The sequence below is a fragment of the Ahaetulla prasina genome, chromosome 3 (genome assembly GCF_028640845.1).
Source record: "Ahaetulla prasina isolate Xishuangbanna chromosome 3, ASM2864084v1, whole genome shotgun sequence".
In the NCBI taxonomy this organism is placed as follows: Eukaryota; Metazoa; Chordata; class Lepidosauria; order Squamata; family Colubridae; genus Ahaetulla; species Ahaetulla prasina.
Window position 1 is genome coordinate 83,595,347 of NC_080541.1, and position 24,721 is coordinate 83,620,067.

General features: G+C 40.4%; 2 protein-coding genes across 5 annotated transcripts in view; one reads left to right on the plus strand and one right to left on the minus strand.

The window, feature by feature from the left end:
- SLC22A23 (solute carrier family 22 member 23) overlaps window positions 1-12,687 on the plus strand; it is a 130,907-nt gene extending 118,220 nt beyond the window's left edge. The window contains exons 10-11 of one of the 4 annotated variants that reach the window (XM_058175627.1): window positions 807-930; window positions 6,420-12,687. In XM_058175627.1, the coding sequence (XP_058031610.1) occupies window positions 807-930; window positions 6,420-6,777 (482 nt within the window). In that variant the 3' untranslated portion in view covers window positions 6,778-12,687. The remainder of the gene's footprint in view (window positions 1-806; window positions 931-6,419) is intronic. The other 3 variants (XM_058175628.1, XM_058175629.1, XM_058175632.1) reach the window with 3 other exon arrangements.
- A 1,566-nt stretch (window positions 12,688-14,253) lies between these two features.
- Window positions 14,254-24,576, minus strand: PSMG4 (proteasome assembly chaperone 4). The gene is made up of 3 exons (XM_058178162.1): window positions 24,291-24,576; window positions 17,575-17,650; window positions 14,254-15,821 (listed from the first exon to the last, which is right to left on the minus strand). Exons 1-3 carry the CDS (start codon window positions 24,510-24,512, stop codon window positions 15,700-15,702), a joined length of 420 nt encoding a protein of 139 aa, XP_058034145.1. The 5' UTR covers window positions 24,513-24,576; the 3' UTR covers window positions 14,254-15,699.
- Window positions 24,577-24,721: the final 145 nt, after the last annotated feature.

The following is a 24,721-nucleotide window of genomic DNA, read 5'->3' on the forward strand; positions in this document are numbered from 1 at the left end:
CCCCCAAAGCTCCCACAACATTTCAGGTAACAAAATGGACAAAAACATCAAACATATGGGGAATAACTACAATATCCGTAATATTAATACATAATTAACTTTAATCGAATGTAAATTTAATTGAATCAAGTTTAGACTTTCTCCTGGCTGTGTCTCCTTTTGGGAGCACATCCTTGGGCAGCTCTACCTCCTAAATTTGCACATCCTTGATTTTAATGGCACGGGAATTTCTATTTTTTGAGCCCAAAGGCATATTTTACCTGCATGTGTAACTATGTCCTGATTTTTCGCTTTTTTGACTAATTATAATTGCATAAGAATGGGTGGGGAATCACTTTTATTTTCAGTGCCATGCATGGTAAAGGCAGGTTTATCTCTCCATAGTTCCGATGAGAGATAAGACAGCCAGTTTGGTGTCATGGTTAAGATGCTGGTGTAGAAACCAGGACATTGTGAGTTATAATCCTACCTTAGGCACAAAGCCAGCTGGATGACCTTGGGCCAGTCATACCTTCTCAAGCCTGGGAAGAAGGCAACGGCAAGCCACTTCCAAAACCTTGCCAAGAAAACTGCAGGAATGAGTCCATGCAGTCATCAGCAGTCAACACTGATTCAAAGACACCAATTCACAAAGGCAAACGAACGTGCATAATAGCCCTCATGTTGCCTTACACTTCCTCTTCATTACACTCTCCTAAATATGTACAAGAGCCAATATTGTAGTTGGTAGAGGGGCACTTTGAACAGGGAGCTGTCAGTCCTTGAGAGCTGTAATGCAAATGACATATTTGCATGTTTCTAAACAGGTATGAGTGACACCGTAAAGGACAAATTCTCCATTGCGTTTTCCATCGTGGGGATGTTTTCATCGCACGCAGTTGGAAGTCTGAGTGTATTCTTCTGTGCAGAGATCACCCCAACAGTAATAAGGTATTTCATTTAGAGTTCGTTCTAGGAAGAAAACAGGTTTTGAATTTCCATCCTTATATAGACTCTGATCCTCTGATCAGCTAGTTTTAGGGTTAGACTAAGTCTTATGATTGATATGTAAACTTCCAAAAACTAGTAAGGACATTGTTTAGTTGTTTTGCATACCACCTGTGAGTAGTCCATACAGTAGCTTTGATCCTTAAAGCTAATGAAAATAAAGTTGGCTATTGTTTGCTATCATTGGAAATGATTGTGGTTATTCTTCAGTTGTCCTCTGCATTTCTCTTTTATTTCTGTTTAATCTATATTCTAGTCAGTGTACATAGTTTTCCCAGTGTCTCTTTGAACCTCATAAAATGATTTGAGCTTGGGGAACACCAAAGGTTTCAGTTATCAATGAATTAACAGGCTTAATAAAAAGTATAAAATACTCAGGGAGCTTTTTAGTTTAACACAAATAAGCCTTGTCTTCTAGTCCAGGGATCTGCAAACTTGGTTCTTTTAAGACTTGTGGACTTCAACTCCCAGAGTTCCTCAGCCAGCTTTGCTTAAGTCTTAAAAGAGCCAAGTTTGCAGACCCCTGTTCTAATCCAATCAAAATGCTGGTTTTGAAGGGATTATCACAACTGTATACTTTTTAAAAGGTCTTTGCCATGCCATAGTGTTTTTCAGAATATTGGCAAACCAAACATTTGGCATATCCAGTTAGCTCATTATTGTTCTTTTTACCTGTTGTTTTATTATTTACACTTTTGTGGTCAATCATTACAGAAGTGTGTACATAAGAAGCAATGTGTACACTTTTAATCAATTCATAATGATGAGATCAAATTGTTGCATACATTGTCCTAATATTCTCTTATCAGTACATTTTAAAATAAAATAAAAACTCCCTCTCACCATCATATGATTTGAAGAGTCATTGTGTTGTTGCAAGGAGAAGGGCATAAGGCATTGTTTCTTGGAGGACCATGTGATGGCTTGAGCTGCTTAGGCAAAAATATAATGATTTATAACGTAAAGGTAGATTTCATAATTTTATTGCTAGTGGTTGAATGCTCTGTCCAGGTTTTGGTGGCAGCTGCTGGGTGCTTTGTGATTACCACCAGCTTTTGTGAGATCTTGTATTATCTAGTGCAGTGATCTCCAACTTTGGCCACTTTAAGCCTGGAGGACTTCAACTCCCAGAATTCCCCAGCCAGCTTTGTTGGCTGGAGAATTCTGGGAGTTGAAGTCCTCCAGGCTTAAAGTAGCCAAAGTTGGAGACCTCTGATCTAGTGGATATAATCTGCAGAGGAAGCTTCACTGAAGGAGAGCCAATGTGGTGTAGTGGTTGAGAGACTGGCTAGGTTTTGAGAGAGACCCAGGACCTTGTCATCCCATACACATGTAAGCCATCAGGGTGACATTGGACCAGTCAGGTCTACAACAGTTCGCCACTGCCAACTTGCCATGGCCAACTCGCTGCAGGACAACTTGCCGCGGGACAAAAGTTACACTAATATCAAAGAAATAGTGGAATAGAAGCATTAAAGAAAGGGTGCCAAAGGAGGGGTGAAATTAAATGTGAATGAGAAAAATTAAAAGAATTTTTAAATTATTCTAAAGAATTAAATTGAACTGTTAAATTGTCCTGCAGCAAATTGTCCCATGGCAAGTTGGCCATGGCAAGTTATCTGTGGTGAGTTGGCCTTGACAAATTGGCTGAGTTGTCTCATTCCGGGACCAATCATCCCTCTCAATCTATTTATCCCTCCAGATATCTCTGACTGGATTTAGTACTTTTGACTATCAGATCTTTCCCAAAAATTTAGGATAGTTAAAGAAATAGTAATGCATACATTGTTCCAAGTAGTAGCAGTGTTCCTGCTAATACCGGTAGTATTATTGTTGTTGTTTGTCACACAGTCAGCCAAATGTTCAGAGGGGATTTGGCATTTTTATCCATCTATCAGGTCTTTTCCAAGGACCTGGGATAGGCAAATGTGGGTGTGCTAAAGGTATTGTCACAGAATGTAAGCTGTTCCAATACCTTTAACACATGTATTATTGCACATGTTATTTTGCCTGCAGCAAATGAGATATTAGCAATTATATTAGACTTTGACTCTCTATTGCTATCATAAACACTGTAGTCATGGAGCATTGTAAATATTAGTGAGATGATGGATATACAATTTTTTGCATACTGTTATTATATAACTTTGTAGTAAATCAAATTAATATTGGAGGAGAGAGGATTAAGCTCTCCTTAGCTCCACTGATAAAAGGAAAACATTGAAGGGCATGAAATATTAAATTACTTTCTTGCTAAACGTATTAGAAAAATATTTTTAGGTTTATTTGGGATATAAACCCAGTTTGATTTTCAAGAATGGCATAACTCAAGTTGAAGTAATATAAAATCTTCTCAATACCCTTTACAATAATCCTTTACAATGAATCAGTGTTGTTAAAATTGTGTTTCTGGGTCTTGATTTTTCCTGTTCATTTCTCTCAGCTGTTTAATATACTGGCTCCAAATTTGATGAAAATAAGCTCATAAAAACATTTTTAAACTTTCAAAAATCAAAGGTATTGACTAGAGGGGCAATTAATGACATTCGTTAAAACTTGAGTTGTTACAAGAAAAGATCTGCTTTGAACAACTTCAAACTGAAGTGTAAAGAGAAGTAGAGATCCTTTGATACAGTCTCATTCATTCAGATAGATCAGAGGTGAGGAACTATGGCCCCTTAATGACTTGTGGACTTCAATTCCCAGAATTCCTGAGCCAGATAGCTTTTGGTGTGGAATAACCGTTTATTTTGGTTACTGAAAGCAGAATTCTTTTTAATAGGATGAGATATTCATGAGGGAAGAAAAAGTTTCAGTGAGGGTACAGGTGCAAAGAAGCTGGGCCTTTCCCATTTGAAACATTTCTCAATCTCTTTACCCAGATGGGAATCTGGGAAAAAGGAACAAAATCAAAATTGTCTCAGCTAAGTGACTTCTTAGCTTCACTGTTGTTTCAGTGAAGCTTATCAGTGTGTGCTGTGACCAGGACTGTGCTTTTCATCTAGCTTGCTAATTTGGATGGAGAGCATGATTGCCCAAGGTCATCCAGCTAGCTTTTGTCCTAGGGGAGGACCAGAACTTGACTCTCCCTGTTTCTAGTCCAGCACCTTTATTACTATACCTTATTTATTTATTTTATTTGTCAACAAGAACAAGGAAACAAGTAACGGTATAGACATAGACATGGGCACATGAAAAAAATTGGTGCAAAAAAAAGGGACATAAATAGGCAAAACATAGCCATAAACACACAGAATGATTACATATAATTGGGAACAGTAGGACAGGGATGGTAGGCACGCTGATGCGCTGATGCCCACCCCCTTAGGGACCTCTTAAGAAACATGAAAGGTCCACGGTAGATATTTTCTCTCTTCAATCCAGATAGAAAAACCTGGATTTATTTTGCCCTTTACTTGATTGCTGGTGTAAAGAGGACAAGCAGAAAAATCAAAAGAAGCTGAAAGAGAATCACTTCCAATAATTTCAGAGAGTGAGAGAGAGAGCATTCAGAGTGTGTGAGAGAGTAATCCCTGAAATTATTTGGGAGTGATTTCTCATTCATATTCCATGTTCCACTGAAGTATATGTGTATATTCCATGAAAGTATAGCTGCAACTTTTGGAAACTCCCTAAAGTGTGAATATATAAATAAATAAATAAATTCACCCAAAAAGCCTATCTTAGAATCCTGACAGAGCCGATGTATTCGTACAGATTCCTGATTTTAAGCACTACTAGAAGTCGATGGATAATAAATTCCACAGACTGAATTTCAGGAGATGAAACAGTGTGATCGCTTGATCTCAAGAGGGCTGTTATAGAAAGATTAAAAAAATATGAAGAAAAGGGTGCCTTCTATTTGGTGCCTTCCTTACAAAAAAAAACTTTGAAGGCTTACAATAGATAAAAGATAAGTAAATGTGGACGCAACAGAGGTATCTGAATTCATGGATAGTATGGAAAATGTGGATAGAAATTGTTCTGTCTTCCACTGTTTGATCAAAGGATGGTTTTATTCTGAATAATGTGTTAAATCCGGAGACTCACACTTAGAAAATATTTTTTTTAGAAATCAGTGAGAGGTTGCTTGTGATTAAAGCCTCTGTCATTGCATTTGTTATATTTGGATCCAGGCCAGTATTGTCTACACATTCCTGTATACTTAATTCATTAGCTAAAAGAAACATTTAAAAAAACAACAAGGATAGGTCCTGAAGGACTTTCAAATTTATAGTGGATATAAAATGTGACAATGAAAAGTGAGCAGGCATGCCACTTAAGAAGCCTGTCATCAGTATATCTTTTTCAGTAACCCGGCTCCTTGCTTTTATGTTGCTTATAAAATAAATTTGAGGAAAGCTTGCTCTCTAGTGATAACACAAAGAATTACATAAGTGCCAAGTTTCTGTTTTTGGTAGGATAGAAAACAAAGATTGATCAGTGAAATAGAAGAATAGTTCATGCATGTCCACACACAAATACACAGAAAGAGAGAAGGCATTTTAAGTTATTCTGTTAATTTTAATAACATATTTTACCTATTTTTGGATTGTACTTGATGATAAATGCAGATTTAAAGGAGACAGCGGAACACGTCATTGTGACATTTCCTCATTTCTGCTGATTATTGCTAAAACCGAGTTATGAAATAATCTTCATCTATATGCAACCGTTTGGTTTTATGTGCATTTCACTCAAGGATGTGCAAAGTATACATATACAATAAATCACAGGAATAGAGAGTATTAAAGATCTAAGCAACATGCTTGGCACAATAAGACTTTATTGAGTAAAAATTCATTTGATTTCTGAAAATATTTCTTGAAGGAAACATTCAGATTTCATGACTGTTGCTGTTGTCAATTGTTCTCACTTATTATCACTTATTAGCCAATCAGCTACTCCTTTTGCTTTTATGACCCATGCCAACCTTGGCAGAAGGAGACCAACAAGTGAACACAAGTCCTCAGATTTGGCTAGGGTCCATCTTTGGTTCTCTCATATACTGTGTAACCAAATATTTTAAAAAGTCAATAGTAAGAGGACTATCTTGGCTTCTATTGTGGTCAAGGATATAATTGGGTGACTTTTACATTCTGGGCAGATGCTGGAAAAATTGTTTGGGATTAGTTGCCATCATTATTATAATTCAGTTAAGTAATTAAAGGGTTCTTTTCCATATGTGTTCCTCTTATACTTTTATTGTAATCCTTCAATGGTTGCAAATTGTGATGAGTTTTTTAATGTTAAAAAAACATTTCTATATATTTGGTGTTAAACAAAAGTATTAGATAAAATAGCCAACTTGAGAGATAAGTAGGAAGGGCTGTGTACCATGAAAACAGATGCTCAAATGCAGCTATTCTAATGTGACTACCATATTGCATGGACAGTTGGCCTGGACTGAAAAACTATGCTTGCTTCCACAGGGGTGGCGGCCTTGGCCTCGTCCTGGCTAGTGCAGGCTTTGGGATGCTGACAGCACCCATCATGGAACTTCACAACCAGAAAGGCTACTTCCTCCACCATGTGATTTTTGCTTGTTGCACCCTCATCTGCATCATCTGCATTCTCCTCTTGCCAGAGAGCAAAAACCAGAACCTGCCAGAGAACATTCCAGATGGTGAACATTATACCCGGCAGCCTCTCATACCGCATAAGAAGGGGGAGCAGCCCCTGCTGCTGACGAACTCTGAACTTAAAGATTACTCTGGCCTCCATGGTTCGGCAACAGTGAATGATGGGGTGACCGAGACCGTCACTGCCAACGGGATGAAAGCAATGTAGGAGGAGGAGGAGGAGGAGGAGGAGCATTTAGCTGTGGGTTTGCTTCTCGTCCAAGATTTACAAACCATTGAGAAGAAGGGATGGATATACAGGGAAATTAGACTCTGCTGCTAAAGCCACTTCTAGAAATCTGTGATGGGGATACAAATTGCTTTGAGGCACAGTAATGGGGGGAAATGCATCTTCAGAAAAACTGGCTGGAGATCACTGTCCATTTATATTTTTTTTCCTGCCATGAAATAGTTCTATTTATTTTGTTGATTTTCCCCATGAAAGCACTTTATTCTGTTCTTCTTCTCTTGTTGACCATAAACATGAAGCCATGTTACTCTCAAGAAAAGCATCCATTCCAAGAAAGAAATCATGAGGTGGTATGGTTTTGGTTTCATTCTATTGTTTATTTTTGTGTTTTTACTAGGGGTATGAGGCATCTCTTATTGCAACAATGAATTTTTTGGCTACTGACATTTTGAATCATCTTTTTTTTTCCCTTGATCTCTCCAGATAATTAATATTTCCTCCTTCCAACTTCCTAGTCCCATTTACTGTGAAAGTGTGCTAAATTCCAACTGTGTTTTAAGTAGCAGAAAGAAAAGTCTGGATCAGAAGCCCTAGGGTATTTTTAACAGCTCTTAATTTAGAAGTTGAAGAATCCACATGTAAATTGCTGTTTACAGTAAAAATAAAAAGCACTGCACAAGGAGGTAATTTTTTTCCAAGAAGAAGTTAAATGGATAAGAAGGGTTTTTAAGTGGGAAAGATTTTTATTGATGATTCTTTCAAGTGTCTGCTAATTAAAAATAAGCCATTTCAAAAAGCCCTACTCGAAAACAAACACTATCAAGAATTATTTTTTAACTTCAAAAGAAAGAAGAGGTAATGCTTTTTAAAAAATTACCTCCAAGCTGAGAAGGGGAGAAATAATGGCAAAATAGTTACTGGTTGTCCCAGAAGCCATGGGCTGGAATTCTTGTTAGCCCCAACATCATCATCCTTGTTCTAAGGAATGTTTGATTCTGATGGATGAGTGCAATGACGTAAAGATCAAGTTTAGGGGGGGAAATACAGGCAAAAATGGGAAGCAACTGATTGAAAAGGCCCCTTTAAGAAGATTTTGGAGCACCCTCCATGTGACATCCGAAGTAATTATTTTTCTAGGTTGCATATATTGTCAGCCAGCTGCCCTTTTTACTATTGAAACCTTACAAAATGGCTGCCATAAGTGCACCAACACAAAATCCAAAGTGCTCTTGTAGGATTCTTCGTGGTTTTTTTTTTACCCTACAATAAATAACAGCCAAGACCCATATGATCACTGGGGCTGAAAATTCTTAACTCCCTGGTCCTAAGTAAACCTGAAGGTAACTGCTCTTGAAACTCAGCTGCTTCTGCATCAGCTGTGTTTAAGAGCAGGAAGCTAATAAAACAGAACATCTCTTCCTTCCTCTTCCCCACAGATTCATCAATAATATCTGCTGGCAATTTAAATCTCTGCTCTTGCTCAAGCCTTGGCTGATTTCAGCAGTGTTTTTTACGCAAGAGTCATCCAAAGTCAGCTTCATGCAAGAAGGTCTGAAGTTGTGGCTAGTTAAAACTATTCCTATTCCCTTTTCTTTACTAACATCGCCATCATGAGACTGATTGTCCAACAGGACTGCCACTTAAATCAACGCAGCAGCCAAGTGGTGATGTGTAGAGCTGTTCACTTGGTGGTCATTTTGTTTGATGTATATTTTGCATTTGTGGGTAAAGTGTTAGGGACCCACTTTTGTGCACCCTTCCTTGTTATGCCCCTTCTTTCTTTCTTTCTTTCTGTATATTGTCTGTTGACTTCGCTGTGTATCTTCTTACTTCTCCTGTCAGACTTGTTTTGTGTAGATCAGAGGTGGGGAAAGATGGCCCCTTTATGACTTGTGGACTTCAACTCCCAGAATTCCTGAGCCAGCCTGGCCTGGCTCAGGAATTCTGGGTGTTGAAGTCCACAAGTCATAAAGGGACCATTGTTATCCATCCCTGATGTAGATATAGACCTGCATCCAGTAGCAAGTATCATACAACCTCCAATGTTGATGGGCAAAATGGTTCCGCAGAAGAGTTGAGACTTTTGAAATACTTGAAAAGAGAAATGATGTCATAAAGCTGCTAACTCTCATACACGGAATGAAAAGCATGGGGAAATCCTTTGCAAACTCTGATGAGGAGGGAAACATAAAGCAGCTGGGTTGTTCAGCTTCAGGACTGTGGGTTTCCCCCCTCAGCTGCCACTGCTGTGTTCACCTCAGTAGAACTTCTTTTTCCAGCCCCCCCCCCTTTTTTTTTTTTTGCACACTCTAGTAAACTGTCTGGTTTTAACAACATGACCACCACTCCTCCATTAATCTCTTTTGACATCACATTCAAACAATAAGGCCCTTTGAATTGTGCAGTATTCATGTGCCAAATTTGTGTGACGCCTTTTGCCTTTTATATGATGCTTGTTATTAAGTGATATATCAGGAACAGCGAGTTTCTAGTATAAATTTATTTTTCAGTGGAGTGGAGCCTTGTGTTTTTTGGGGGGAGGGGGATTTATTATTGACATCCAGGCTCCAAGTAGACACAGAGCACTTTTGCAGTCTGTATGCTGTGGAGTAGCTTTTTTTAATTCCCCACTCCTGTACATATAGTCTTTACTACAACCATGCACTAACATAGGGAATTTCTTGCATTTTACCATGGTTCAGAGCCCCCGTTGTGTTCATTCTGTCACCTACAATCCTCACCACTTTCTGATGTGACGCTCCTTAACTTTACAAACAAGCAGAGAAAGAGAGCAAGCGGTTGGAGATTGTATATCGTAAGAAGAGAGGAGCACTTGGTGATTTAAAACAAAAAAAGATTTGTTTTTCAAGATGTGCATTTTTATTATTTTGATCTGAATCTGGTATTTGGAATTAATGTGTTGTTATTCGTGCCCAACTTTCCTTGTAATTTGCCTCACTGAAGACCGTCAGTTGAGTCCTCACAGCATTTTTGTTGAAGACGGTTTAGTAGAACATGTTTCTAATAAATTATGTTGCACGCCTAAATTTAAATTATTTTTTGATGAAGTGGGCATAAAATTATCCGCTGGACCACAGGATTCTACTGAATGTGCTCAAGTGCAACCCTAGATTCTGAAGGCTATTCATAGAGCTCGACCTACCTGAACTTTGATCCATTTTCAAGGACTCACAGAAGTTTGTTACAGTTGTGGTGTGGTGGGTCTCTGCTGCTATCTCCTCCAATAATAAGCTGCATGTTGCTGGAGGCTTGCTCATAGCAAACCATTGGCAATATTTTTCCATAGCATCCCATTCAAGTATTCTTCTTAAGACTGGACTACTACATACTTGGCCCCCAGGTTGCTTCTGGAAAAATCAACTACTTATTGCAGCCTATCAAGCATTTGGATAGGTCTTCTGTTTTTTACAGCCTTAGCATCGTCCATGGCAGCGGTCCCTAATATAGAGCTGATTGCACGCACACAACCAGAAGTCTGTAACTTTGACAAACTGTCAGGCAACCTCACAGGACTTGGCTATATTTATTTATTAGGCATTATTGATGTTTTCGTTTTTCCAGTGTGTGAAACGTTGCAGATATGTGGTGTACAGCTTCATTCTTCTTGTTAAATCTGAAAAGCAGGTTTTATGGTCTTTCTGCTCTTCAAAACTGAATGGAGACCGGCAAGAATGAGCCATGTACCACAAGGATCCATTCACCACCCTACCCTTTTAGCACAACGTTGTCTTTAACCAGGTGGCGTCTGGGTTTTTCCCCCCCTGTTGTTTTGAACTGTAAGCCCAGTTTGAATGTTCAATTGGGACAGAATGGCAATACATGTATTAAATCTTGTGTTTTTTTAAAAAAAAGAGTTAAAAATATTGTTCTCTAATAGGAAAAGGTTGATCAACAAGAACACCTTCACCCATTGAAAATGGGAATGGGAGTGTGTCATCTAGCCATTCCTTTCAAAGGGTCTAGGTCCAGCAGAAGTGGTAGGAAACTTGTGTCTGCAAATATACTGCCACTACTGTGCTCATTGTGTAATGTGAGAATGGCTTGAACGCTACATTAAAAATGATCGTTAGAGACTGATTGTGTACTCAATGCCATTTTGTCCTGTGGAGACCAAGCAACACCAGTGCCACTATGGCCTTTCCCTGCAGCAGCCTTGAAGCTTAACCCTCTGCAGAACCACAGAATATGCTCTGTCAGAGAAAGCTTCTGCTGCATCACCTACAAGCTGTTGCAATGGGGTGTACAAAAAGGGGAGGGATGCTCCCTAGTTGCACAGATTTCAAGACCAGCTTTAGCACAAGAATGCTTGAAAACTGACTGCTGCAGAACACAGATAAAACCCTTGGTTCTTGCCAGATAAAAAAAGAATGGCATATCTTGTTTGGCAATTTCATAGAAAACCAAAGGAGAGTGATCTTAAGAACCATGACAGTCAGATCTTCCAGCTAAGGAAGCCCTGGGAGGCTGCCTGGTCCTGGAAGAGAAAAAAAAATCCTTATATTTATCCAAACAGGGAGACCATCAGTATCTGTTCTGTCCACTTCCAATTTTTCTACTCCTGCTTTCGGTAATTTGAGTTCAGCCATTTTTGGGGAGGTATATTTGAAAATAATTTATTAGAAACCTTTTTTAACAGCAAGAAAGTTCAGATCAAAATTGAACATTCCAAGACTTTCTGTGCCATTTGGTATCAAAACATTTTGAAAATGGTGCAGAGAACCTTGTTATGGGTCATTGTAAGAATGAATTCTTAAAGAGTATTCTGAATTGTTGGCTCGATTTTGTTTTTTGTGGTGTTGTTTAAATTACCAACTATTTATGTCGCCAGATCCTAAAGCCAAACTAAAGAAGAAAAAAAGTCACCAAATTCAGAAGTGCCATTAAAATGAACTCTGAATGTCATATCAAGTTGCATCTATAGCTGGGACAGAAAGACAACAAGTGTTGAGTATGTTTCACACTTGATTTTTAAAAAAATAAAGTTAACAAAACCTCATTTTTTTCAATGTACTGTGTGAAAATCTTTTGGAACAGAGTAGTGTGCTATGTCTGTAGTGGATGACTTCCCCGCCCTTTCCCTCAATTTCTGATGATGTTTTCTTGACTAATCGTTGTTACTGTACTTTTTTTTTATCATGAGTAGTTGGTGCTTCTTCATAGCACAAGCTTAACAATCAACTACTGGAGAACAGTCTTAAAAGCTAAATGTCTGCATGATGTTACACCCGTTGTACCTACTGAACAACTTTGTATGTAAATGTACAGGAATAAAAGACGTTGCTCCATTATTGCTGGACTCAGTGTTCATCTGTTTTATTGGGATTACCCCATTTTGCATTATTACAGATGCTGCTTTGTCCATGTGCTGTGGAGCTGGCAGCGAAGCCGGACAGTGAGGAGGCTGGGGAGGACAATGGGTCAGTCCTGGAGTCAGGGGAAGGCCCGGACGAGGGCTCTGCGTCGGAGGCAGAGATGGGGCCAGGGCCATCTGGGAGCAATGCACAGATTCCGGAGCCTCCAGAGGTGGACAGCAGAGAGGCAGAGGAACAGGAGGAGCCTGTCCCTAATGCACACATGAAAAGAGCTGTCAGAAGGCAAGAGCAGCTAAAGCAAAAAGGACAACTTGGGAGTAAGGCCAGGAGATGATTGACCCCTCCCATAAGGCTTAAAAGAGCGGCTCTTGGGTTCTTTGTAGGAAAGCAACATTTCTACAATTGTTTCGTCTCCTGTTTCTGAACTTCATGGGGTTCTTGCCAAGAAAAGCAGAGTGCCAAAGAAGACAAAGGTTTGTGATAAGGCCGAAGGACTTTTTCTGGACTTAATTTGGACTAAGCTGAGAATGAAGTAATTCTCAGCTGTTCTAATAAAATATGTTTGTTTAGGACTGATTGTGTCTGGTAATAACTACTTGGGCCTCGGTCACAACAGCCCAAAGTTCTTTCCACGGAGACCTCCCCATCCCTTACCTTACCTTTCCTTTCCAAGAATACCTCCCTTTTTTCTATTCGGGGTAGAATCAGGGTGACTGAATGAAGCTGAGCATTAACTGGCTGGATGCCCCTCCTGATTCCCATGTGGAGTTCGCAGTAGATATTTTGTCTTTATGCTCTGGGAGAGAAATATCTGCCACTATCTAGGATTAAATTCTCAACCTTCCAAGTGCAAGGTGAGCATCTTCATCACTAGGCCACCATGCCACTCCTTGCCTTGCTAAGAATGCCCTGTTAAAATTCAGGAGCTGGCGGATTATGTAAATAAGAAAAAACAATGGCCATTGAAAACTTTAATAGCTTTAATACAGCTATTATACTTCCAGAGAAAACTCCTGAAAGCCGCCAAAAAAGATTCTGATTTAGAGCAACTGATTGGCAGCTTGAGGCAAAGAATTTTAAATCCTGTCCCCCCCCAAACAGTAAATAGCCTCTAGGACAGTGATGGCTAACCTTTTTTTTCCTCGGGTGCCAAAAGCGTGCATGCACGCACGTGCCCACACCCATAATGCAATGCCACTCCCACATTTCCCGCCCCCTGCATATGGTGCAACACTCGCATGCGCATGCAACCCCCACCCCCCCACTTTTGGCCTCACATCCCAAAACAGCACTGGGGAGGAAAGCCTTTGCCTCCCAAAACAGCTGTGGGGGGCAAAGCCTCCAAAACGGCGGAGTGGGGGGCAAAGCCTCCAAAATGGCTGGGGGGGGAAGCCTCACCTCCCAAAACAGCGCTGGGAGAGGAATCTCTGGAGATCTGGGAAGGCACAGGCAGCAGAAAGTGAGGAGAAAGGTAGATCCCCATGTCTCCTGCTTGCAGGGCAGACCAGAAAATCAGCTGGCCGGTGGGAAGGGTGCCTGCATGTGCAGTGGAGCTGAGCTGGGCAATGGTTCAAGCCCGCAGAGGACTTCATGTGCTACCTGTGGCACATGTGCCATAGGTTCCCCATCACGGCTCTAGGAATTATGCAGTATTTATGTAAAAACAGAGTTAAACTTGCTGTCTCAGTTATCTATCTATCTATCTATCTATCTATCTATCTATCTATCTATCTATCTATCTATCTATCTATCTATCTATCTATCTATCTATCTATCTATCTATCTATCTATCTATCTATCTATCTATCTATCTATCTATCTATCTATCTATCTATCTATCACATTTCTATACCGCCCTTCTCCGAAGACTCAGGGCGGTGAATGTTATCCAATATGACATAAGGAGCACAATTTCCTTACAAGCCTTTCACTGAAATTTCCACTGTAAACCAGAGATTCTTAACTTAAGGTCTCAGAGGCTTTTTGACAGTCTGTGGATAGATTTTAGGGGGTTCATGGAACTGGATCAGCAAAACATTCTAATTTTGTTTCACTAAATTTACCTGAAATGTAGCTTGTCTTGTTATTGATTTAATGGATGAATCACAAAGCACCGACAGTAAATATTACATATTGGTTTATTTTTTTAATTTGACAGCACAAATGGTTTTCTTTGTAATACAATCTACATCTAGCTATTTTACTTTATACATTGAAATTCACTTTTCTCAGAAAAATCCTGTGACTCCTTTTCTGCTTCATCTCACAGATATTCTCCTAGATGCTTCCCCATTTCTTGGAAAAAATGTAAGCCTGCTCACCACTAGTGCTCAAACAATAGGAAAGTAGTCAATCCCATTGCACATCATTCCATCAAAAATTGCTAGGGAATAATAAGACTGATAAGACTACACTTATTAAGTTTTACCGTATTTTTCAGAGTATAAGACGCAGCTAGCTTTTGGGGAGGAAAACAAGAAAAAAAATATCTGCCTCTGCCTCCAAGCAATTTACCTCCTTGCAGCAAACAGCAAACAGCAAACAGCCTGGTCAGCTTCAGCACAGCCTGATTTAGCATGAGCAGCTGAATGGTTGGATCTGCCTCCCAGAATACCACCGATCAGCTGTTCTAGGCTACAGGGATCACTGCCACCTATTGCCACCTCCGCATGCTCCATTTTCAGGCTTTCACACGTCCCATTTATGGCCACCCCTCATCCTGTTCTCAGACCATTCCAGGAGGCAGGGATCGCCTATCCCCGCCGCCTGGAACGGATCGAAAACGAGACATGTGGAGGCCAAAAATGGGGCATGCAGAGGCCAAAAATGGGATGTGTGGAAACCTGAAAATGGGGTGCACTGAGGCAGCAATAGGTGGCAGCAGTGATGGGTGGTGATCGGCAGCAATCCCTGCACCCTGGAACAGCTGATCAGTGGTATTCCAGGAGGCAGATCCAACCGCCAATCAGCTTCTCGTGCTGTGCTGAAGCTGACCAGGCTGTTTGCTCTTTGCTGCAAGGAAGCAAATTGCTGGGAGGCAGAAGCCAAAGGGTGAGGGCTGGTGGGTGGGTGAGCTTCAGCAACATTTGCTCTATAAGATGCACAGACATTTCCACCCACTTTTTGGGGGAGGGAGTGCATCTTATAGTCCGAAAAATACAGTAAGACTTTTTTTTTTACTTTGTTTGCTATGGGCATATATTCTGCAATGAATCCATTTCAAAACTGATACATTCCACTGAACAGATTCATCTTATCATTGATTGGATGCCACATAAGATTGGAAAATTCAAAACAGATTTATGTCATATCAAGCAGAAACAGTAGGTGGCAACATCTGTCAAATATTGCAGCATTTATTCCAGTTCTATATTCTCCCAACAGGAATATCTGAAGAGCTGAATACTTCTTTCCTTTTCATTATATATGTAGATTCATTCATTAGTTCAAAAAGAAGCTCAATTAAACAATGCATTTTACCATCCCAAATATCTCAGCGACATTTTTTTTTAAAAAAATCTTCTTTGAAAAAAACAAATATAAACAAAAAAAATGTGACTATCCCAAACTAAAATTTGTCTGGGAAAGCTGCCATTTCCTCCTTGATACGATTTTCCACAAGTAGTATGAAGCCGTTGTCAGTATTCTGAACGTTGTAGCTGACAAAAATCTGTTTTTTAGTCTTGCTGGCTAAAACATAAACAAAGCACAAGTCTATCAACCTTTGAAGGAAGGCATAGCAGAAATCAAATATTATTTGATTTTATTTTATTTATTTATTTATTTTGTCACACAGTATATCTAAGCATAAGCATGAAATAACTATACAATATATAAGCATATATATAAGCATAAGTATATAATAACTATATTAATTGGATATAATGAAAGGAAACATTAGGACAGGAACAGTAGGCACGCTTGTGCTCTTATGCATACCCCTTACAGACCTCTTAGGAATGGGGTGAGGTCAATAGTAGACAGTTTTTGGTTAAAGCTTTGGGGATTTTGGGAAGAGACCACAGAGTCAGATAGTGTATTCCAAGCATTAACAATTCTGTTACTGAAGTCATATTTTCTGCAATCAAGAGTGGAGCGGTTAACATTAAGCTTAAATCTATTGTGTGCTCGTGTATTGTTGCAATTGAAGCTGAAGTAGTCTTCAACAGGAAGGACATTGTAATAGATGATTCTATGAGTTAAACTCAGTCATGTCGAAGGCGGCTGAGTTCTAAATTTTCTAAACCCAGGATTTCAAGTCTGGTGGCATAAGGTATTTTGTTGTATTCAGAGGAGTGGAGAACTCTTCTTGTAAAATATTTCTGGACACGTTCAATTGTATTGATGTCTGAAATGAGGTATGGGTTCCAGACAGGCGAGCTGTATTCAAGGATTGGTCTAGCAAATGTTTTATATGCTCTAGTTAGTAGTGTAGTGTTTCTGGAGAAGAAGCTACACAATATTAGGTTTACAACTCTTAAAGCCTTTTTTGCGATGTAGTTGCAGTGGGCTTTGGCACTTAGATCATTTGATATGAAAACTTCAAGGTCTTTAACAGGGTGGGGGTCATCTGTAAGATAATGTCCATCGAGCGTGTACTTAGTGTTTAGATTCTTTTTTCCAATGTGTAAGATTGAGCATTTGCTGGTTGAGATTTGGAGTTGCCAAGTTTTAGACCATTCTGACACAAAGTCAAGGTCTTTTTGAAGGGTAGCTGTATTGTTGGTGGTGTTAAATAGTTTGACATTGTCAGCAAAGAGAACACAATTACTTATAATATGGTCACAGAGATCATTAATGTATAATATGAAGAGTGTTGGTCCAAGAACGCTGCCTTGGGGAATGCCGCTTTTGACAGAAACAGGATTTGATAGAATCAAATTATCATGTGTTTCCCACAGTTCCAAGCTCACAGTTGCTGACAAAAAATGGATGTGGGAGGCAGTTGCTTTACATTTGGGATAAATTCTCCACATAAAGCTTTGGGAGTTCTTCAGGATGAAAGGCTTACTTTAAACAGGAATTGAATTGCTTTCAATATCCACAGCGAATATCTGGGAATATCTTTGAGCATGTTTATTATTATTTTAAAGCAGAGGTGCGGAACTGTGGTCTCTTTATAATTTGTGGACTTCAACTCCCAGAATTCCTGAGCCAGCATGGGAATTTAGGAATTCTGGGAGTTGAAGTCCACAAGTCATAAAAGGGCCATAGTTCCTCACCCTGCTTTAAAACAACAATAATAAACATGCTTCAAAGATTGCTGAAAGCTCACAAGGTTTATGATGATCCCATATAATTTGAACCATTATGGGTTTTTTTTAACTTTTGTATCATGGTGCCCAGCACATAAAAAGGCTATCAATCAAGCCGATCCTATGCGGTCATAGATATTTTTCTTCCATTTCCCTGTGTGAAGTTTTAAAAATCCATGCATACATACCTAGTCTTTGAGCTAAACAATTTGAGGTATTATCGGAAGCATTGCCAAAAAGTAAGGCAGATGCTGGAATGGAGTCCTGGAAAAAAAAGAAAAGGTTTTAAGAGAAATTCTATGCAGTCATACATACATAGATCCTCTGCTCAGAAAAAAATATTTATGCAAGTATTTATTTATTTAATTAATTTATATTGCCGCCTATTCGCACATGGTGACTCAAGGCGGCTTACAGAATATAAAACCCCATATAAAAACAATAAAACTTAATAAAAGAATCATATAATAAATTAATATATGAAAATCACCCCCTGCCCCAGCGACAGCATCTCACACGAGCCATTTAATGGGCTCCATCCTGCTCTGGGTTCCCCAGGCCAGCTGACAGAACCAGGTCTTCAGTGCCTTCCAAAAGAGTGCTAGAGTGGGGGCCATTCTAATCTCTGTGGGGATGATGTTCAGGGACAGGGGGCCACTACGGAGAAGGCCCTTCTTGTTGGTCCCATCAGGTGTAGCTGCCTAGAGTACAGGACCCACAACATTCCCTTCCTCCCAGCTCTGATGGATCGGGTAGATGTAACTGACAAGAGATGGTCCCTCAGGTAACCTAGTCCCAAGCCATGAAGGGCTTTAAAGGTGACAACCAGCACCTTGAATTTCACATGGAAGCAAATTGGCAGCCAATGCAGCTCCTGCAGGAAAGGTCATACATGTGCGCACTGAAGTCTGTGCAAAACCGTGCGGGCCGCTGCATTTTGCACCAACTGGAGCTTTCTGGATGCTCTTCAAGGGCAGCCCCATGTACAGCGTGTTGCAATAGTCAAGACGGGAAGTGACTAGTCACTAGGGGATGAGTGACTTTGAGTAGGAACTGTATATATATATATATTGCTATAATTAAGGAATTTTTCCCAATGTTGATGCCACTGAAGATACAATTTTGCTTGAGCCTTTTATTTAATATTTCTTTTCTAAAAATGTCACTCCAAAGATGTATGAAAATAACAGAAATGCTAAAATGAAAGGTCACAAAACAGAAAGGTCATATCTAAATAGATTTAATGCCTTTAATCTAAGAGCATGGGGGGAAGTAGAGCAAATAAAACTAAACTTTTGAGTATATACGGTACATGCTCATAATTATCTTTCAGGTTTTGCACTATTATGTAGAAGTGTATTAACCGTGTTAAACATATTTCTACAAACGTAACAAACATTTACAGGTAGTCCTTAACTTATGACCATTTGTTCAACAATCATTCAAAGTAGCTAAGCAAAAGCTCCTACAACTGTTCCCTAAAGTTGCATCTTTTGTAATGGCCCCTGCAGTCACATGACTGAGATCTGGGCACTTGGCAAACCATTTTACATTTGGTTGCCAAGTGCCCCACAATCATGTGATCACCATTTGCAATCTCTCCTTCTGGCAACCACAAGAGAGTCAATGGGGAAGCCAGCAGGGAAGGTCTCTCTGGTCTGGGGTTGAACATCCTGCTTGGATTTTATCAGAGAGGATTTTCAGCCTCACGGTGGAAAGAAAAGAAAGTCTGCCCACTCCAGGGCTGAAAATTTTATCTCCAAAATCCAATTCTCTCACCAAACTCCAATCTAATCAGAGAGATTTCTCTCTCTCTCTCTCCACTCTGGGCTGAAAATGCTCCCTGTCAGACTGTTTCTAAGGCACTCCTCACTCCTTAGGTGGGACTCCATCTTCCTAACGACCCACAAGATTGCTCAATAACCACAACCAATAGTGCCAGGATTATAGTTGTTAAGCAAAACAGTCATGTGACATCTCACTTAATGATTGCCTCACTCAACGACTAAGATTCCAGTCCCAATTGTGGTTGTAAGTCAAGGACTGCCAGTGCAACAAAGTGGAGAGTAGCTTGGTTTTATACATAACTATTTTTGCTTTTTTCGACACAACATTTTCCACCCACAACTATTCTCCCTACATTTTTTGTTTATAAAACATATTGCAATATCATGATACACAAATTCATCTGCCTGCCCTGGTGTCAGGGTTCCAAGGAACACCCCCAACGAAATAAAGCTCTGAGGCTTGAGGTTCCTCAAAGTTCTAATTTATTAGAGATGTCATGTTGAAACTGAAAGCTTCCAGGTTTTCCACACCCAGTTGACAGTTCACAGCCTGCCCTACACCCACAAGTTCATCACATTGTCCAATCAACTCTTCACACTCAATTGGATACAATCTTCAGGCAGTCTCCATCGGACGCAGGATGCCCTTGAATACGGAATGTTGTTATGACTAACTTCCTATCGCTCCGACAACAACCCCCTCCCAACTTCCCCAGCTAAAATATGTGGCAGTTAAGAAGCAAAAAGAAAATTGCCTTCCAAAACTGACACCTGTTTTTTCACTATTTCTGGAAGTCTTTGCTCCATTTTCCCTGTCAAATGCAACCATCTTGGGTTTTGATACATTAGCCACATGTTCCTCACTGCATCACACATCTAGTTAATATTCTCTGCAATAATTCAGATTCTGTCAATTACAAGGTATCATCTACGTTCAAATGCGCACATACATTTATATCCTTTACCAATACACTTTTGTTATCTATAAATGTATGCCATGTGAAAGAGGGATGTAAATCTCATGTATGTGCCTACAGTGTCACAGTGCAAGTACAAAAGCCATCGTGGCACACGATTCATCATTTTAGCACTATCATAATTAGAAGCAGATGTTTATGCCATTGTAACAACAGGCATTCCTTACACATTTATCCATGAATACTTTTATTCCTAGGCATAATTTGCTTCCATCATACATATATGCCAACAAACTTTAGAAGCTCCTATTAATAAACGACAAAACAGTAGCCAAATGGAGTTTTTTCTGGGCAACAAAAAAAAACAACCCTGTAAAACAAGTACTGTGAAACCATAAGCACCAATTGTAGATAATTAATTGGTACATAAAATGTTGTACAGTCTTTTTTGACACCGATAACAGCTCAACCTTGTGGTTTCTTGGCTTCAGCCTAAGATACGTTAGAATCAGAGGTGGTATTCAGCAGGTTCTGACCAGTTTTGGAGAACTGGTAGCGGAAATTTTGAGTAGTTCGGAGAACCGGTAAATGCCACTTCTGACTGGCCCCACCCCCATCTATTCTCTGCCTCAGGAGTCCCAGCTAATCGGGAGGAAATGGGGATTTTGCAATAACCTTCCCCTGCCACGTCCACCAAGCCACGCCCACAGAATTGGTAGTAAAAAAAATTGAATCCCATCACTGATTAGAATCATATGGCTGGAAGGGACCACGAGGTCTTCTAGTCCAAGCCTCTGTTCAAGGCAGGAGCCTTATGCCATCCCAGCCAAATGGTTGTCCAGTCTTGAGGTTCCCTGAAAACCTCCAATAATAGAGCACCCATAACCTCAAGGGGTTTTTTCTATTGACTGTTCTCCCTGTCAGAAAAAAATCTTTCTTCTATATTGGATCCGTCTTTAATAAGCTTCCACTCATTACTTCCTGTCCTGCCCTCAGGTGCTTTGGAGAATCCCCTCTTCTCTGAGACTGCCCCTCAAATCCTGGAAGAGTGTTATTATGTGCCCTTAGCCCTTCTCTTCGATAGGTTAGAATACCTAACTCAACAGTTTCCTGATATAAAATGAACATAGCCTGAAAATTAGGATAGCGACAGATTCACTGATCTTAATTGATAAAGATGCTAACCTATCAAGTTGTGACTCCACCCAGATGAGAAAAATGTGTCTTGCATCCCCAAATGAGACAGAACCACAATGCAGTGTAGCTCTGAGTGACGCACAAACCCCCAGCTTAACGTCAATAATGATTATTGAGGCTGTCAAAGCAAACTATCTCAGTGATCAATCCCAGAGTCCCATCCTGAAAGGAAAAATAGAAAACCCCATCATTTATTTTGGTGCCGGAAACTAGGAAAACAGACTTCCTGAAGAATCTGACTGATTCAGATAAATCAGGAGCTGCATTAGAGAAAACAAAAATTAGTGCAAGAGACAGGAAGAGGAGGTGCTAAGGCTGGGAAGGTGAACCTATTGCTTGCATGCCACAATTGGCATTCAGAGCCCTCTCTGCAGGCACGTGAGCCGTCTCACAGCTCAGGTCCGCCGCACATGTATGTGCACATCTCCCACTGGCCAGCTGATTTTCAGGATGCACAGGGGGAGGGGGCGCATGCAGGAGATGCATATGCATTCACAGGGGGTCATGCATGCATGCGCAGGGGGTCATGCATGTATGTGGGGGGGGCGGGGTTGCAGCACCCCCAAACGGCCTATTTTTGAGCCCAGGAGGCTGCAGGGAGGCCTGCTAGGCCAAAAAAATTGTGGGGGGTCGCGTGCACATGCATGGGTGCGGGGGGGAGCATAGACGGGGCTATGTGCGCATTGCATTATGGGTGCTGCACACACGCACTGCTGAACGCACATGCACACACTTTTGGCACATGACAAGAAAAAGGTTAGCCATCACTGTGCTAAGATGTATCTCCCTAGAGTCAAGCACCAGACCCAGCTCAAGTCCTTTTCTTAACAAGAATTTGGAAGCAGGTCTGAGGTCTAGGCAGGACTTACAAGAAGAAGGGATAGAACTAGAATGGTGGGCATATCTTCAAATCCAATCCCAATACGTGAGAGATAAAAAATGAATGGGGCATAAGGACCGAACCTATAGAATTGAACAAAATCCTACAAGGGGTAGATGTACAGATGATTAGGAAACTATATAAATATTTACTGGATTATGACACGATAGAAGAGCAAGTGAAAGAGACCATGCTCACCTGGAGTAAGAATTTTGGGTATAGCATAGATCTAGACAGCTGGCAAAAACTATGGGAGAAGAACAGAAAGCTTACTCTAGCCACTACATACAAAGAAAATCAATACAAGATGTTTTATAGGTGGCATCTCCCACCCACAAGACTGGCCAAGATGTGCAAAAACTGTTCACCGAAATGTTGGAAATGTAAAGCAACACTAGGCACTTATTATCATATGTGGTGAGGATGCCCAAAAGCCAATGACTTTTGGCTCCAAATAAAACAGTGGCTAGAAGAGATGTTAAACCAGACTACAGATATGACGCCAGAACTCTTCCTTCTGGGTGTAGTAAGGGATAATTACAAAAAAGAAGAAATATATCTTATGGTACACATATTAATGGCAGCGAGGTTGATATTAGCACAATATTGGAAATGCAGAGAACCCACAGACGGCAGAAATAATCAACAAAATATTGACCTGTGCAGAAATGGACAGGTTAACAATGGAGCTCAAAGATAAAGATGGATCAAAATTCCATGTAACCTGGAATACATTTTATAAATGGCTAGAGAAAAGGAGGAATGTAGGGATAGAGAATTAAAAACAAAGTGAAGAAAAGGGGAGAAAAAAATAATAATATAAGAAATATTAGATAGGAGTAAACAGGATTTGAATAGATATGAAGGGAATATGTATGTAACTGGAGTGTGATTGAATGTACAAAAAGTATATATGGAATATGCATGACGTTATATTGTAACCTACACGAAAGAAAAAGTGTTAGAAAAGTATGTACCAGACAAGCCGCACCATGTCTAATGTTTTTAAATTGTATATGTAATAAAATGTATTTTTTTAAAAAAAGAATTTGGAAGCAGATTGTCTCTGCTCAACTATACACAAATGATCCCAAGTGGCAGGGATGATGTGTCTCTCCTAAGGACCCACTTGGGTTCTTTAAAGAATAAGAGGAGTAGTGTGCTTTTCTTATAAGAGTAGTTTAAGTCCGCAATGTCCTCTCCTATCTACTTTCTTGTGACTAAGCCTTGTGGAAATCATGGGACTCAATTTCTGGTGATATACAGGTTGTCCCCAACTTACAACGTTTGTTTAGTGACTGTTCGAAATTACAATAACACTGAAAAAGTGATATATGTTTTTTGTTTCACCGTGCAGGACTGGCCTAGTGGGGTTTTAATAAGGGGTTTTATTGGTTTTAAGTTCTTCAACCAACTCTAAATTTTCCTTTTAAACTGGTCTTAAAAATTGTACTAACTGTCTTTACTTTGGCTGTAAACCGCCCTGAGTCCTTTGGGAGAAGGGCGGTATAGAAATTGAAACAATAAATAAATAAATAAATAAATATGGCCGTTTTTCACACTTTTGACCCTTGTAGCATTCCCATGGTCACATGATTTACATTCAAATGCTTGACAACTGACTCGTATTTATGACGGTTGCAGAGCCCTCGAGCCATGTGATTCCCCTTCTTGCAACCTCCTGACAAGCAAAATCAATGAGGACAGCCAGACTCACTTTTAACAACTGGCCTTGTAATTGAACAACTGCAGTGATTCACTTAACCAACCTGGCAAGAAAAAGTCATCAAACGGGGCAAGACTCACTTAACTAAATTTCTCACTTAGGAACATAATTTGTGGGGTCAGTTGTGGTCGTAAGTTAAGGACTACCTGCACCCACAAAGCTGAGCTGCAGCAGGAGTTCGCTTCCTCATAGCTCTGTTAAAAAAAGAAAGGAAGACGGACACACACAGACAGACAGACCACGGCTTGAATCTGCGGAGAAAATGGTTGCTAGCTGTGTCGGGAGCCAACCGGCAGCTACCCCACATTTGCATTACGATGTGCATCGCCTGCTGCTTCCTTTACCCACCCACCCACTCAAGCTGTAACCCCGGAGGGGCAAAAGGTCCGGGACTCACGCGGGGGGTGCACATGGCCACGGCCAAGTTGCTGAGCTCCGGGCGGTCCCCGACCCAAAGGAAGAGCGAGTCCTGCAGGCGCATGGCGTGGAAGTTCACCAGGTGCTCCGCTAAACGCCAGGAGAAATTGTGCAGCGAGATTCCCCCTTCCTCGGCCGGCGGGGCGGGAGCCGAGACCCGCTCGGTGGCGTCTCCTCTTGCCGGCTCCTGCGCTTCCTCCATTGCTGCCACTCAGCAGCCGCAGCTGGCAACGGTAGGCCAAAGCAAGCGATCCCCGATCGCGCCGGCTCTTCCCTGGTTGTCAAAGGGCCAGAAGCGGGCGTGGCCCTCGCTTACTCTTTGGTCTTTCTTCGAAGCGGCGTCTCGACTTCCGTGAACGCCTTTATTTTATTTTATTTTATTTTAATTTAATTTATTATTATTGTATTGTA

Excerpts from the sequence above, each read along its gene's own strand:
- PSMG4 (XM_058178162.1), bottom strand. The coding sequence starts at position 24,512 with ATGGAGGAAGCGCAGGAGCCGGCAAGAGGAGACGCCACCGAGCGGGTC. Across the intron at positions 17,651-24,290 it reads TGGCCATGTGCACCCCCCGC|GACTCCATTCCAGCATCTGC; the intron begins GTGAGTCCCGGA and ends TTTTTTTTCCAG. Across the intron at positions 15,822-17,574 it reads TTGTTTAGCTCAAAGACTAG|CCAGCAAGACTAAAAAACAG; the intron begins GTATGTATGCAT and ends TTTATGTTTTAG.